At 40.6% G+C, this 14,181-nt stretch overlaps 1 protein-coding gene across 1 annotated transcript in view; it reads right to left on the reverse strand.

Annotated features, from left to right (window-relative positions):
- Positions 1 to 14,181, reverse strand: part of parp4 (poly (ADP-ribose) polymerase family, member 4) — a 117,355-nt gene that overhangs the window by 77,591 nt on the left and 25,583 nt on the right. The window contains 2 exon segments of the mRNA XM_061841226.1: positions 3,212 to 3,379; positions 4,584 to 4,721. Of these exon segments, the coding sequence (XP_061697210.1) occupies positions 3,212 to 3,379; positions 4,584 to 4,721 (306 nt within the window).

Genomic DNA, 14,181 nt, shown 5'->3' on the forward strand with positions numbered 1-14,181 from the left:
AACAAAGAAAGATCCTGAGTCCTGCAAAAAATGTATGCTTGACTTACGTAACTGCCAATATATTGCAATGCTTCCTAAATAACACGACATCAGCAGTTTTAGTTCCAATTACATGAGAAAAATTTAGTAATTGGACCATCATACCACCATACAATAAGGAGAGTCTCTCTCTCGTTCAGCAACAACCCTGCATCATCTTTGGCAGTCAATAATATGTATAAGCTTTACAAAACACTGATGATTAGACATTTTTTCTTCCACCACATAATGTAAATTTTTGTGGTCGTATATAATGTATTCTGACAATGCTGGTTTTCTTTGAGAGTCTCTAGGCTATGTTCACACTGCATGATGCCCAATGGAGATTATGGTATTAAATGTAATCTTTTTGTGCATTTTTTCAGATTAGGAAAAAAATGCATCTTTTAATCAGAATCAGAATCCGCTTTATTGCCCAAGTGTGTAAAAACACAAGGATTTTTTTCTCCAGCAGTAGGTGCTGCCCTGGTACGACGTTCAGAACAAAGATCAACAAAGTAACAAGAACAAAGAACAAGAGGCATTTCTGTTTATAGGAACTATTCCTTATAAGAGTCACAGATGTGCACGATGAAGTCTTCTTCATTTAGAACAGGTAAGAGATAAAAGTGTGTCCCACATTGTCCCACATAATGTGGCGGGAAAGTGTCCAAGATATCACATACATGTACAGAAAACATGACGTCACATTGGCGCATTTGTGGTAACTTCAAGGATTTTGTGCAACCGGAGTCAATATTTTCTTAAAATTATCAGTCCTCAAGCATTTTCTTTTTGCCATTGACTCTTTTCTGCACCTTTGTCTGTCATTTGCTTTGTTGAATATTTGTGACGTACTCTGGACGCTCTTGACTCTCTTGACTCTCTGGATGCTCTCTTGAGTCTCTCACACTTGACACTCTCTTCCTGGCTGGTGCTCTGTTTTCAGAGCTGCCCGGACCATCCGGATAAAGCTGCCAGGTCTCACCCTCACCAAGGTGATGCAAACCCATCAAAGATCAGCCTCGGCAGCGGAGCATACTTGTCCGCGCTGACAGCTGACAGAAACGAACACCACACACCCAATACCAACCTCCTGCAGACACTATTCCCTCAGGCTGAACCTGGAAGCTCGAATCGTCACCCTTAACCTTGGTCAGAGAAAAATTCCTTGAATGTTTTTACACAATTGGCCAATAAAGCTGATTCTGATTCAAAAAGTATAAATTGGTGAATATTTTGGTTAAAATTAATGACAACAGTTACTCCTACTATGTGTCTGGCCATCCCACGCTCACTGACCCCACTTTACACCACAACTCAGCTTCCAAAACTAATGTTCGTCTGGCTTCATTTGTGTTATGTATTGTCCTATTGTCTGTTCTTGTTGTTAGTTCCCATTAAAACCCGTAAAATTCACTGTGCATTCTTGTTTTTGTATTTGAGTGAAGAGAATTGATGAGCTACTGTAACCGAGAACGTACATTGATTAATTTTAGCAAATATTCCAGACTTGCGAGATTGATCAACAGTTAATAAAATATAAAAGATTTCCCTTCATTTTTCTTATGTGTTATGTACAGAAAACAAGTGAACCATGTCACAAGCCCCATAAGTAAACAATCTGATTTACAAAACGTAGTGTAATAATTACGTCAAAACAGAAGTGACGCGGCGTCTCTCCCGACGACTTCCTCCATTCTAAATTCATACTTTTTATTTAATCTAGTAATCGCTACAACCCCAAACTTCCAAAAGTGGGTCACAACCTGCATTCATTTACAATGGAATTTGATGGGGATCTGTTATTCTTATCAACTGTAACTGTCAAGAATAAAGGTATATTCCAAAAAAATTATTGAACACAGACTTTTTAAAAGTTATCTCAACACCACATACTCTATTTACTTACTACCTCTAGGTATCATTGCCTATTCAGACCTAAAAATGTGCTTGCATAACATTCATGACAACTGTACACAAGCGTTTGTGTTGTCACATTACACAATCAGTAAGCTGTTTGCTAAAAACAGATAGCTAGCTAACATTTGTCCTGTGCTGTCTGCATAGTATTGTCTTTCACGACCATTATATGCCAGTGCATGGTATTATCAAGTACTGTATCAGCAAATGAGGAAATATCACTGTTTCTGTCTCATCCAGAACTAATGTGGGAAAGAGTACATGCCTACACCTGCCTTTTGAACAATTTGTCGCTCGAAATGTGCTAAAGCTACTGTATGTATTACACAGTTGTTTGCGTGTTTGTGTATGTCTACTTTCATTTGTATAACCACATATTGATCAAGATGTTTGCTTCGCAGTCAAATTATTCTCTTCCTTCTAGCCTACCTTGTGTTATTTAATAAATCATGGATGGTAGATATATAAGCTATCTAAAGAGTCAGAGATGGGTTTCGCCCAAAACTGTGGTCTGGGTGGAAGGGTTGTCTGTCCACCTGAAAAGCTAATTCAACACGATCCTACAGAGCTTGTTACAAAGGTTAAAAAAATGGAAAATGAAAAGAACTTCAAACATAAAAACAGACTTGTGTGAACCAAAATGCAATATAATGCAATACAAATGATTATTCTTAGCCAATTCTGATACGTCATTTTTGTGGTAGGTTCTTGTCACTCATGCAACTGAGGTTCAAGAGATGCTGACTGTTGTTCCCAGCTTTTAAATTTTATCATATCTTTAATGCTGGAGAAGTGAAAAAATATTTAAAGTTATTTATCTATTTTAAGTTAGTTTTACAGTTGTTTTGTGCTAAGTTTATACACTTGACATATAAGGATCCAATACTGTATATAACAATTATAAAAAAAAATTAACAATTATCCATGAAGTGAGATGAAGGCAGCCAAATCAAAAAATATAAATTAGTATATACTTTGCTGCTGAAGTCTGTCAGCGTCTCAAATGTTCAAAAGCAGAAAAAGAACAGGCTTGAGGGTATTTTTGTGAGTTCATCAAAGTGGTCTCGACAGGCTTTAGAAATAGACCAACAAATTGAGGAGGTAAAACAAAACTCTCCATAAGCTGTGGTTTGTTACAAGCTGGCAATATTAAGTACAATGGAGACTTATTTGTTGCAGTACAAATTTGAAGTGTGGAAAGTTAATATTACAGTATTCTATAGCGCACTCATTAGTACGTTACAGACACTCAACGTGTGTTTTGTCATACCTGACAGAGATCCAGTTTTTGGGAGATGTGTTTGGCATCGCAAGCTACATTGGATGTTATGTGTGGCAGCAGTGTGTAAACTTCAACCAGAAGAGAAACCGCTCCATCATAGTTGCCCTCCTTTAGTTTCCTCTGTGCTTGGATTAAGAAGCCTTCTGCTCTGCTCACCTAATAACAAACAGGATGGAGCAGAACGAGAGAGTCATCTTTCTGCTTGAATCAATGTGGTATTGAACCTTCAATGAAGAATTTTGTGGCATCTCCCCAAGTAATAAGATCTTCTCTAACTGAGAAACATTATTACATTAAAACATATTTATTTCCAGAAGATTCTCAACATTATTTGATATTTACATACACCTTCACATTTGACTGAAAGCAGATTAAAAGATTTTATCTTGAAAAATATTTGAGTGATGGCTAAAGTGTCTCCACTGATTACAAAAACTTGCATCGAGTTACTAAAATATGGAGTTGTTTAGGTTCAATGATGAATACTTTTTATAAATGTTCTTCTGTTTGCAAATAGACAACTATATTTCATTACAAAAACGTTAGGTTTAGAGGTGGGCCAGTGGTGTAAGTGATTTGAGCATTGGCCTCACAGTTCTGAGGACCGGGTTTCAAATCCCAGTCTCGCCTGTGTGGAGTTTGCATGTTCTCCCTGTGCCTGAATGGTATTTTGCGGCACTCCGGTTTCCTCCCACACACCCAAAACATATATTAATTGGAGACTCTAATTTGTCCGTAGGTGTGATTGTGAGTGTGACTGTTGTCTGTCTCTATGTGCCCTGCGATTGACTGTCATCTGGTTCAGGGTGTACCCTGCCTCCTGCCCAATGATAGCTGGGATGGGCTCCAGCATTCCCGTGACCCTTGTGAGGATAAGTGGAAGCCAACTATCTACAGTTTTTATCAAAGATTATTTGGCCTTTATAAAAAACATGCGTTTATAACAAAAACATAATTGTTTTGGTTGTTAAAAATGTTAGTTTATCCACCTATTCATTTCCTATAACACACTTACATGGGTTGCAGTTTGAAAATGTATTTCTGAAGACAATTTATTTACGACTATAATGTCTTTTATATTCCTTTAAAAGGAATATTCATTGTAAAGTTAATTGATGGCTCGAGTTTAGGAATGAATGATAGCTTTAGCTTTCATTTTAAAAAATATATTTTAGGTTCATTGATGACTTAATATTCTTCATGTTTACACACACAATGTTCCTCTGCTTCTCTAAGACACGTATATTGAGTTTATCAAAGACTTCTACTCTGTAGGTAAGAAAATAATCAATATTCACCATCTATCCCGGGGGTCGCAACAAAAAAGATGTTAGACATAGTACAAACAGGAAAGGCTTACATCAATGAGGCTGAGTTTGTTAACAGGTACTCGGAGGATGTTTCCAAGGCAACCAAGGGCCTCTGTCCACAACAGCTCCACAAAGACAGCCACATCTTGTGAGATGGCTCCAGCATTCAGCTTCTCCTCCAGCAGCCGCTGCCAGTCGAACAAGCCAAATATCAATCAGCGGCAAATTAGTGACAGAAAACTTGCCAGGTGGTTTAGGAACTGTGTGACATTTGCTAGACTCTTTCAGACTGTGTCAATGTGTCCTCAGCACCTTTCTTGACATCAGCCCATTGATGTGTGAATCCTATTCGGGTGGGCAACAACCATTTATTCGATGAAGACTCGTCATACTTCCTAGGAAGGCATTTTTATAACAAGTGCTCAGTAAAATCTGTGAATGGGAAGCATGCCAGTCATTGGTGCTACTTTATAATAAGGTTACTATTATAATTATATTAAAGTGCAGAGAAGTTTACTTCAGAAATTACAAATTATCCTGTTGAAAATGTATTAGTTGTGTATTTCTTTTTCTTTTTCCTTAAAGTAATATAACCAATAACATTTGATTAGATTTCAAAATTTTGAATGAATGAATCAACAGGGCCCATAGATGTTTCCTCAAAAAACAAGCAAAAAAAAAAAACTAACAAAAAAAAAAAAAAAACACTGGAGATCATTATTTTGTACCTAAACTTATTTTGTTCTTTACACACAGGATTAATAACAAACAAGATAAAATGTACACAAATAAAAAATAAATGAATCTTTGGTGTATTGTGTGTATATAGACAGCCTTTCAGAACCACCATACCATATACCATGTTGACTTTACGACAACTCTGCACAATTTAGACCACTCGTAACCAACCTCTTCGAGGCCAAGATCACTTTTTCTACCACAAGAACACTGTCATGGGCAAAGCTGCTCTTTCGTTTATTTTCAGCTTTGACAGGACCAGTGCATACAGACATGCCAAGTATTGTACTTGTCGTCTGAACTGTTAAAAACAAGTATACTGTGTACCTTTGTAACAAATCTACAAATGATGCAATGAACAGAAAAAACTAATTACAAAGAATGTCAAAAAGGACAGGAAATACCTCTTTTTTTGTATTTTCTCTTCAATATTCAATAACTCATGTAAACTCAGCCGAACAAGGACATGAAATATGTTACTGGTATTTGTCTTCAGTGCACAATAACTTTCAGTTCAAATAAATATAATTTAGAAACATGCTCGAATGTAAAAATTAAATAATATACATGGCACAATCAGTGGAAATTAATCTTCACTCACAAGTGACCACATTCACTCAGCACCAGTTGTGTCTCGTTTCAACTCACCCTCAATGATCTACATGTCCAACACTCCTCCTGCATTTTCCCTAAATTCTTCTGTCAATTTTGTGGAAAGGTTTGGATACAAAACCAACTGATTGACTCATGCTTTGTACTTTCACAAATGTATGGTCAAATGATTATTTATTAATTATTATTATTAATACTGTAATGGTTCAGACGGGTAAATAATTGTTTGGGATCATGGAAATAACTTCTTTCTCAGAGGTTCTGTGCACACTTTGAACCTTTGCTATAGTTTTCTCTGAATATTCAAAGTCAGCAAACAAGGAAGGTGCCGTCACACTCATTAGCTTTCAACTCCCCAGCCGCATTGTTCCTAGTGTTTAGCCGTTAAATTGCGAACTCGGAAACACATTCCTGTCGTGGTAATCTTTGAAGTTGTCATGAGTAAGGTGGAGGCGGTCGTTTCACTATGAATGCACAGTATTTGCATATAATGCTTATCGTCTTCCCATTTGATGACATGAAATTTGTTTTCCCCATTCCTGATGAAAATAATACATCTTAATTTTCTCGGGCAGGAGGTGGGGTACACCCTGAACTGGTTTCCAGTCAATCACAGGGTACATTGAGACAGACAGTCGCACTCACAATCAGACCTAAGGGCAATTTACAGTGTCCAATTAATGTTGCATGTTTTTAGGATGTTGGAGGAAACCGGAATGCCTGGAGAAAACCCACGCAGGCACGGGGAGAACATGCAAACTCCACACAGGCGGGCCCGGGATTGAACCCGGAACCTCAGAACTGTGAGGTCAACGCTTTCCAGCTGCTGCACCGTGCCGCCTGTATATATAATTCATAATTTGATAATCCAAGTTAACAAAATATACATAAATGTTCAAACAAAGTTCTTAAAATAAGAGGATTAGGGTTAAAAAAATTAAAACATTGACCCCCCCTCTCTTCATTTTTCTCTTTTTTTAATGAAGCCTATGTTTTATTTTGAAAATGACTTGGGATCTATGGTGATGGACATGAAGATCTACCCGTCGATTACAATTGACGTGATGGTTACCCCTGATATAGATAATATTGGTATGACAACCCAGATCCCATAAACATCCTCCAAAACATTCCAAAATTATCTTATTCTTCTTTTGGCTTGTTCCGTGAGGGGTCGCCACAGCGTGTCATCTTTTTCCATTTAAGCCTATCTCGTGCATCCTCCTCTCGAACACCCACTGCCCTCATGTCCTCCCTCACAACATCCATCAACCTTTTCTTTGGTCTTCCTCTTGCTCTTTTGCCTGGCAGCTCCACCCTAAGCATCCTTCTACCAACATAGTCACACTCTCGCCTCTGACCATGTCCAAACCATCGAAGTCTGCTCTCTCTCACCTCGTCTCCAAAACATCCAACTTTGGCTGTCCCTCTAAATGACATAGCAATAAACCTGGAATACATGCAGTATTCAAGTTCATGTGTCTTGAGTGCTTTGCAGGATTGAAGTGCTGGAGTCTAGCACCGAAAAAAAACAAATTACATTGACTACTCTTAAGCCAGAGTTAGACTCTAACACGTCGCTGAACTGTCAAGGTTGTACGCCAAGTTCGTAGCCAGACCACACTATCCCCCTTTCCTTCCTGAAGACCTTGTGATTTAACCTCTAAACTATTCATGCTCCTTGTCCACAGTCTGCCATCTGCCCTTGCTCCCTACAAACCTATGCTCAACTCTGCCAGACTGGTCTTCCTTGGAATCCTGCCAACACTGGATCTAGCTCTTGAGCCCCCTTTTTGGTTGGTTCGAACAAGCATTGCAAAAATAAACACTTTTACCTACCTGTGCTCTCTTTCTCATCCCTGCATTTGGGTCCAACTCAAAACCTGAGACCTGACAGCAAAGTCTGGCCAGTCATGGACCTAGGGGGGTGGGATCCTCTTCGCCAATTGTTTGACGGACAAAGCATTTTGTTGGAAAAATATGACTAAGCTCTTGCCCTCCTGATCGACAGACAAGGTACATGACTTGTCACAAACTCACGTCCCTCCAAAATCAATTTGCCTCACTCCAACCTTTTGTACAGACACCTGTTGCAGCATTCACTGCTGCTGCTGCCCCTCTCACCCACGTAATGCGTGAACCGTACATGCTTGTGCTAGCCCCTTACGTCAGCAATCTAGGCTCTTGTTGTGCTTGTCTTGGTCCAGTGTTCTCTTGTGCCTTAACAGCAACTGTAGTCAGTCCACCGAAAATGCTAAAATTACATACCTCATTAGCTGTCTCTGGGGTACAGAGCTCCTATGGGGATGGCGGAATTGGAAAGATGGTCAGCTCTCTGCATGTCATACTCCTCATTTTCCATGTAGATGAAGAAATTCTTTGACCTCCCGGTCTGTGGGAGAGAGGGAGCTAAAAGGCTGATGTCACACCGGGAAGGCTCTTGCAGTGCAGCTCAATTTTTGATAACTTTTCAGATGCTGGCTTTTGAGAGCAACTTTAATGGTGGCGTTACTTGAGGTTTTCTGGGTACACTAAATGAGTCTCTTAAAGAGGAGTGAGCCTCCAGGGATGAGCAAAGCTCTCTAGATCAGCTAATTGATCTTTCAATGAAACTTGATAATTGTCTACATGAGCGCCAGAGGAAACGCAATTAAAAGTCACTTCCTTGTCCACAGCACTCTACTCTCAAATCCGCTTCTTGAAGTTGGTGAACCCATGCAACTTCTTTGAACTAAACGGTCAGATTTTGAGAAAACCCACAGGAAAACTTCCAATCTGTTCCTGTATTCTGGTAAGGCGAGCCACCACATGTCCATCAAACTGGCTCACTTTCAAATAAAGGAGGACTTGGCAAGTCAGAATGAAAGTAGGGTCTGCAGGGTCTGACGACTCTCAAAAATCGCACTGGCCTTAATGAGCACCCATATTCAGCATGAGACTGCTCCCGTTTCCCTTACACTACCACAGTGTCTTGTGAAAGTATTTGGCCCCATGGGAGGAAAACAGTGTTTAACACCCATTGAGGAACTACGAGTACCTCGTCGTGCCGTCTGGTCTTACCAATGCCGCTGCTGTCTTCCATGCAGTAGTCAATGACGTCATGCGTGACATGATTGGAAGATTTCTTTTTGTATACCTGGATGACATCTTGGTTTTCTCCCCAGCGATAAGATCCTGTTCAAGTATCTTGATCCTGTTCAAGTATCTTGGGGTCTTGTGCACAACTTAGGGAATAACGGAACGTGAGATCAATATGCAGATCAATGCACCATGTGCAGAGATGCGGACTTTGTTTGGTCCTTTGTGGTAAAGGAGGTCAAACTATATTGCTGGTCAAACAAAGCATTATTGAAAGTTAATTCCGTTGAGACGAAACGAAAAGATATCTTATAGCATGACACCTAAAGTTTTGTCCGATACCGTTAAACATTTAGAAGGTGATAATGAACGAAGGTACCTGGAAAAATTAGAGACACTTGGCATAGAGGATCCATATTTAATGGTGAAGTCGATGTTTTCGCCGATAAGAAATTTGACTGTTAATACGCTTCCACTTGTCTTGGACTCGATATACACATGTATCTGGTCGAGTCGAGATTTACACAGAAGAGTTTGAAAGCGTACAAAAGACTGGACGCATACAAATGTTTCGTTGCTGGATCTGTTCTCAATCAACAATAAATCCCACATAGTGATGGACCCACTCAGATTTTTTCAATCCAAATACCATTATTTCAATAAATGACACCTGGTTTTACACAAACTCGTATTCATTATCTTCTTCTTCTTCTTCTTTTCCTTTCGGCTTGTCCCGTTAGGGGTCGCCACAGCGTGTCATCTTTTGCCATCTTAGCCTATCTCCTGCATCTTCCTCTCGAACCCCAACTGCCCTCATGTCTTCCCTCACCACATCCATAAACCTTCTCTTTGGTCTTCCTCTCGCTCTTTTGCCTGGGAGCTCCATCCTCAGCATCCTTCTACCAATATACTCACTCTCTCGCCTCTGAACATGTCCAAACCATCGAAGTCTGCTCTCTCGAATCTTGTCTCCAAAACATCCAGCTTTGGCTGTCCCTCGAATGAGCTCATTTCTAATCCTATCCAACCTGGTCACTCCAAGCGAGAACCTCAACATCTTCATTTCTGCCACCTCCAGTTCAGCTTCCTGTTGTTTCTTCAGTGCCACCGTCTCTAATCCGTACATCATGGCCGGCCTCACCACTGTTTTGTAAACTTTGCCCTTCATCCTAGCAGACACTCTTCTGTCACATAACACACCAGACACCTTTCGCCAGCTGTTCCAACCTGCTTGGACCCGTTTCTTCACTTCCTGACCACACTCTCCATTGCTCTGTATTGTTGACCCCAAGTATTTGAAGTCGTCCACCCTCGCTATCTCTTCTCCCTGTAGCCTCACTCTTCCCCCTCTACTTTTCTCATTCACGCACATATATTCTGTTTTACTTCGGCTAATCTTCATTCCTCTCCTTTCCAGTGCATGTCTCCATCTTTCCAATTGTTCCTCTGCATGCTCCCTGCTTTCACTGCATATGACAATATCATCTGCGAACATCATGGTCCAAGGGGATTCCAGTCTAACCTCATCTGTCAGCCTATCCATTACCACTGCAAATAGGAAGGGGCTCAGAGCTGATCCCTGATGCAGTCCCACCTCCACCTTAAATTCCTCTGTCACACCTAAGGCACACCTCACCATTGTTCTGCTGCCATCATACATGTCCTGTACTATTTTAACATACTTCTCTGCCACACCAGACTTACGCATGCAGTACCACAGTTCCTCTCTTGGTACTCTGTCATAGGCTTTCTCTAGATCCACAAAGACACAATGTAGCTCCTTCTGACCTTCTCTGTACTTTTCCACGAGCATCCTCAAGGCAAATAATGCATCTGTGGTACTCTTTCTAGGCATGAAACCATACTGTTGCTCGCAGATACTTACTTCTGTCCTGAGTCTAGCCTCCACTACTCTTTCCCATAACTTCATTGTGTGGATCATCAACTTTATTCCTCTATAGTTCCCACAGCTCTGAACATCCCCTTTGTTCTTAAAAATGGGAACTAGAACACTTTTCCTCCATTCTTCAGGCATCTTTTCGCCCGCTAGTATTCTGTTGAATAAGTTGGTCAAAAACTCCACAGCCATCTCTCAAAATTGCTTCCATACCTCTACCGGTATGTCATCAGGACCAACTGCCTTTCCATTTTTCATCCTTTGTAGTGCCTTTCTGACTTCCCCCTTAGTAATCATTTCCACTTCCTGGTCCTTCACTCTTGCCTCTTCAACTCTTCCTTCTCTCTCATTTTCTTCATTCATCAACTTCTCAAAGTATTCTTTCCATCTATTTAGCACACTACCGGCACCAGTCAACACATTTCCATCTCTATCCTTAATCACCCTAACCTTCTGCACATCCTTCCCATTTCTATCCCTCTGTCTGGCCAACCTGTAGAGATCCTTTTCTCCTTCTTTCGTGTCCAACCTGGTGTATATGTCTTCATATGCCTCTTGTTTAGCCTTTGCCACCTCTACCTTTGCCCTACGTCGCATCTCGATGTACTCCTTTCGCCTCTCCTCAGTCCTCTCAGTATCCCACTTCTTCTTCGCTAATCTCTTTCCTTGTATGACTCCCTGTATTTTGGGGTTCCACCACCAAGTCTCCTTCTCCCCTTTCCTACCAGATGACACACCAAGTACTCTCCTGCCTGTCTCTCTGATCACCTTGGCTGTCGTCATCCAGTCTTCCGGGAGCTTCGGTTGTCCATCGAGAGCCTGTCTCACCTCTTTCCGGAAGGCCGCACAACATTCTTCCTTTCTCAGCTTCCACCACATGGTTCTCTGCTCTACCTTTGTCTTTTTAATCTTCCTTCCCATCACCAGAATCATCCTACATACTACCATCCTATGCTGTCGAGCTACACTCTCCCCTACCACTACTTTACAGTCAGTAACCTCCTTCAGATTACATCGTCTGCACAAAATATAATCTACCTGCGTGGTTCTACCGCCGCTCTTGTAGGTCACTATATGTTCCTCCCTCTTCTGGAAATAAGTGTTCACTACAGCCATCTCCATCCTTTTTGCAAAGTCCACCACCATCTGCCCTTCAAAGTTCCTTTCCTGGATGCCGTACTTACCCATCACTTCTTCATCGCCCCTGTTTCCTTTACCAATATGTCCATTACAATCTGCACCAATCACAACTCTCTCCCTGTCTGGGATGCTCAGAACTACTTCATCTAGTTCCTTCCAGAATTTCTCTTTCAACTCTAGGTCACATCCTAGCTGTGGTGCATAGCCGCTAACCACATTATACATAACACCCTCAATTTCAAATTTTAGTCTCATCACTCGATCTGATACTCTTTTCACCTCCAAGACATTCTTAGCCAGCTCTTCCTTTAAAATAACCCCTACTCCATTTCTCTTCCCATCTACTCTGTGGTAGAATAATTTAAACCCTGCTCCCAAACTTCTAGCCTTACTACCTTTCCACCTGCTCTCTTGGATGCACAGAATATCAACCTTTCTCCTAATCATCATGTCAACCAACTCCTGTGCTTTTCCTGTCATAGTCCCAACATTCAAAGTCCCTACACTCAGTTGTAGGCTCTGTGCATTCCTCTTTTTCTTCTGACGCTGGATCCGGTTTCCTCCTCTTCTTTGTCTTCGACCCACAGTAGCTGAATTTCCACCGACGCCCTGCAGGTTAGCAGTGCCGGGGGCGGGCGTTGTTAACCCGGGCCACGACCGATCCGGTATGGGATTCTTTAGATGAACGCTCATATTTGTTTGGCACAGTTTTTACGCCGGATGCCCTTCCTGACGCAACCCTCTGCATTTATCCGGGCTTGGGACCGGCCTACAGATTGCACTGGTTTGTGCCCCCATAGGGCTGCATTATCATTATCATTATCTATGATTGGAAATTTAGGACAGGGAGTCCTCCATACACGGAAGCGTATTGCTGCCACACACTGACCTCCGTAAAATTCTCTGTGACAAACGGTTTATTAAATTTTTCAAATACATTGTTCTCAAAATGGTCAACTAGGCATTATAAACACTCTTTGACAATTTCAGATTGAGAAAAATTACTACCTGAAATGAAATGAACACTACACAGGCGTGTGTATTTCATTGGGCACCATTCATCCCGTTTAATTGCTGAAATCCACTAATCTTTTCTCATCTTTTCAGCTGGTATTCCACAGAATGATGTATTTGAAGAACTGTCTCATCTTTTGTGGCAACCAACAGGAGAATAGGTAAAAAAACAAAAGTGGTCCGGTTCAACAACTCCCGTACTGCCAAAGAGCTTTGTTTGACTGGCAATCCATCTATCGTTTCTCATTTTTTTTGGCTTGTATTCTATGGAATGATATTTTTGAAGAACTGTCTCGTCTATTGTGACAATCAAGTAGCCAAGTAGCTTTGTTTGACCGGCAATATGGCGCGTGAAAACGGTGACGTCACGTTCACGATTTCTATTTAAGGATGAAGCCAGCATCTGTCAGACATGTGATTTGACTGAATGATAAAAGATAGAAAAATAGCTGGGGATCTGGGGGCTGCAAGCATGATGAAAGGATGATCACCAATTTTAATGTGCAAGTTTATAAATTGTATTATGAATGAAATATATCTAGTACATCTACAAATAAATGCTATTCTGTTTTCAAAATGTACACAATATGATCGTTCATGATTTAGGTGCATACCTTTACCCCAAAAAATTACAAATTCAAATACAAATTCAACATAGTGAACTACTACATTGAATTCAGATCTGCACCATGGCAGCGTTCTTTCATAGCATGTATGTCGTATCCATTAAAAAACGTCTTAATTTCTTGTCTTAGTAAATGATTTTGAGTTTGACAACAATTATTAACGTCATGTGTCGTTGTCAATAAATAATACAGACATTTTTACAAGTAATTGCTTCTCAACTCTTGATTACCCTGTCTGCAACTAGTGCTGGTTGTTGGCCTTGGATTGACATCTTAACGTACCAGCTATGGAAAAGTTCATTTTCATTGCTTTCAGTTGTTTAAAGTGTTTTTGTCGTTTTGCGTGAACTTCCAATGCCTTGAAACCTCTTGATCTATAGTCAATAGTATCCTGACCCCATGTCCACAATGCTTTACCAGGTCTATTGATTTTGCGAATGAAGTCGCTTAACAGAGTGGTAACTTCCTTTTTTCCAACTGTATCGACGATTTCTTGTTCCATCCAATACCATTGGAACTTATATTTTACATATCTAGCAATGT

This window comes from Syngnathoides biaculeatus, chromosome 14 (genome assembly GCF_019802595.1).
Source record: "Syngnathoides biaculeatus isolate LvHL_M chromosome 14, ASM1980259v1, whole genome shotgun sequence".
NCBI lineage: Eukaryota > Metazoa > Chordata > Actinopteri > Syngnathiformes > Syngnathidae > Syngnathoides > Syngnathoides biaculeatus.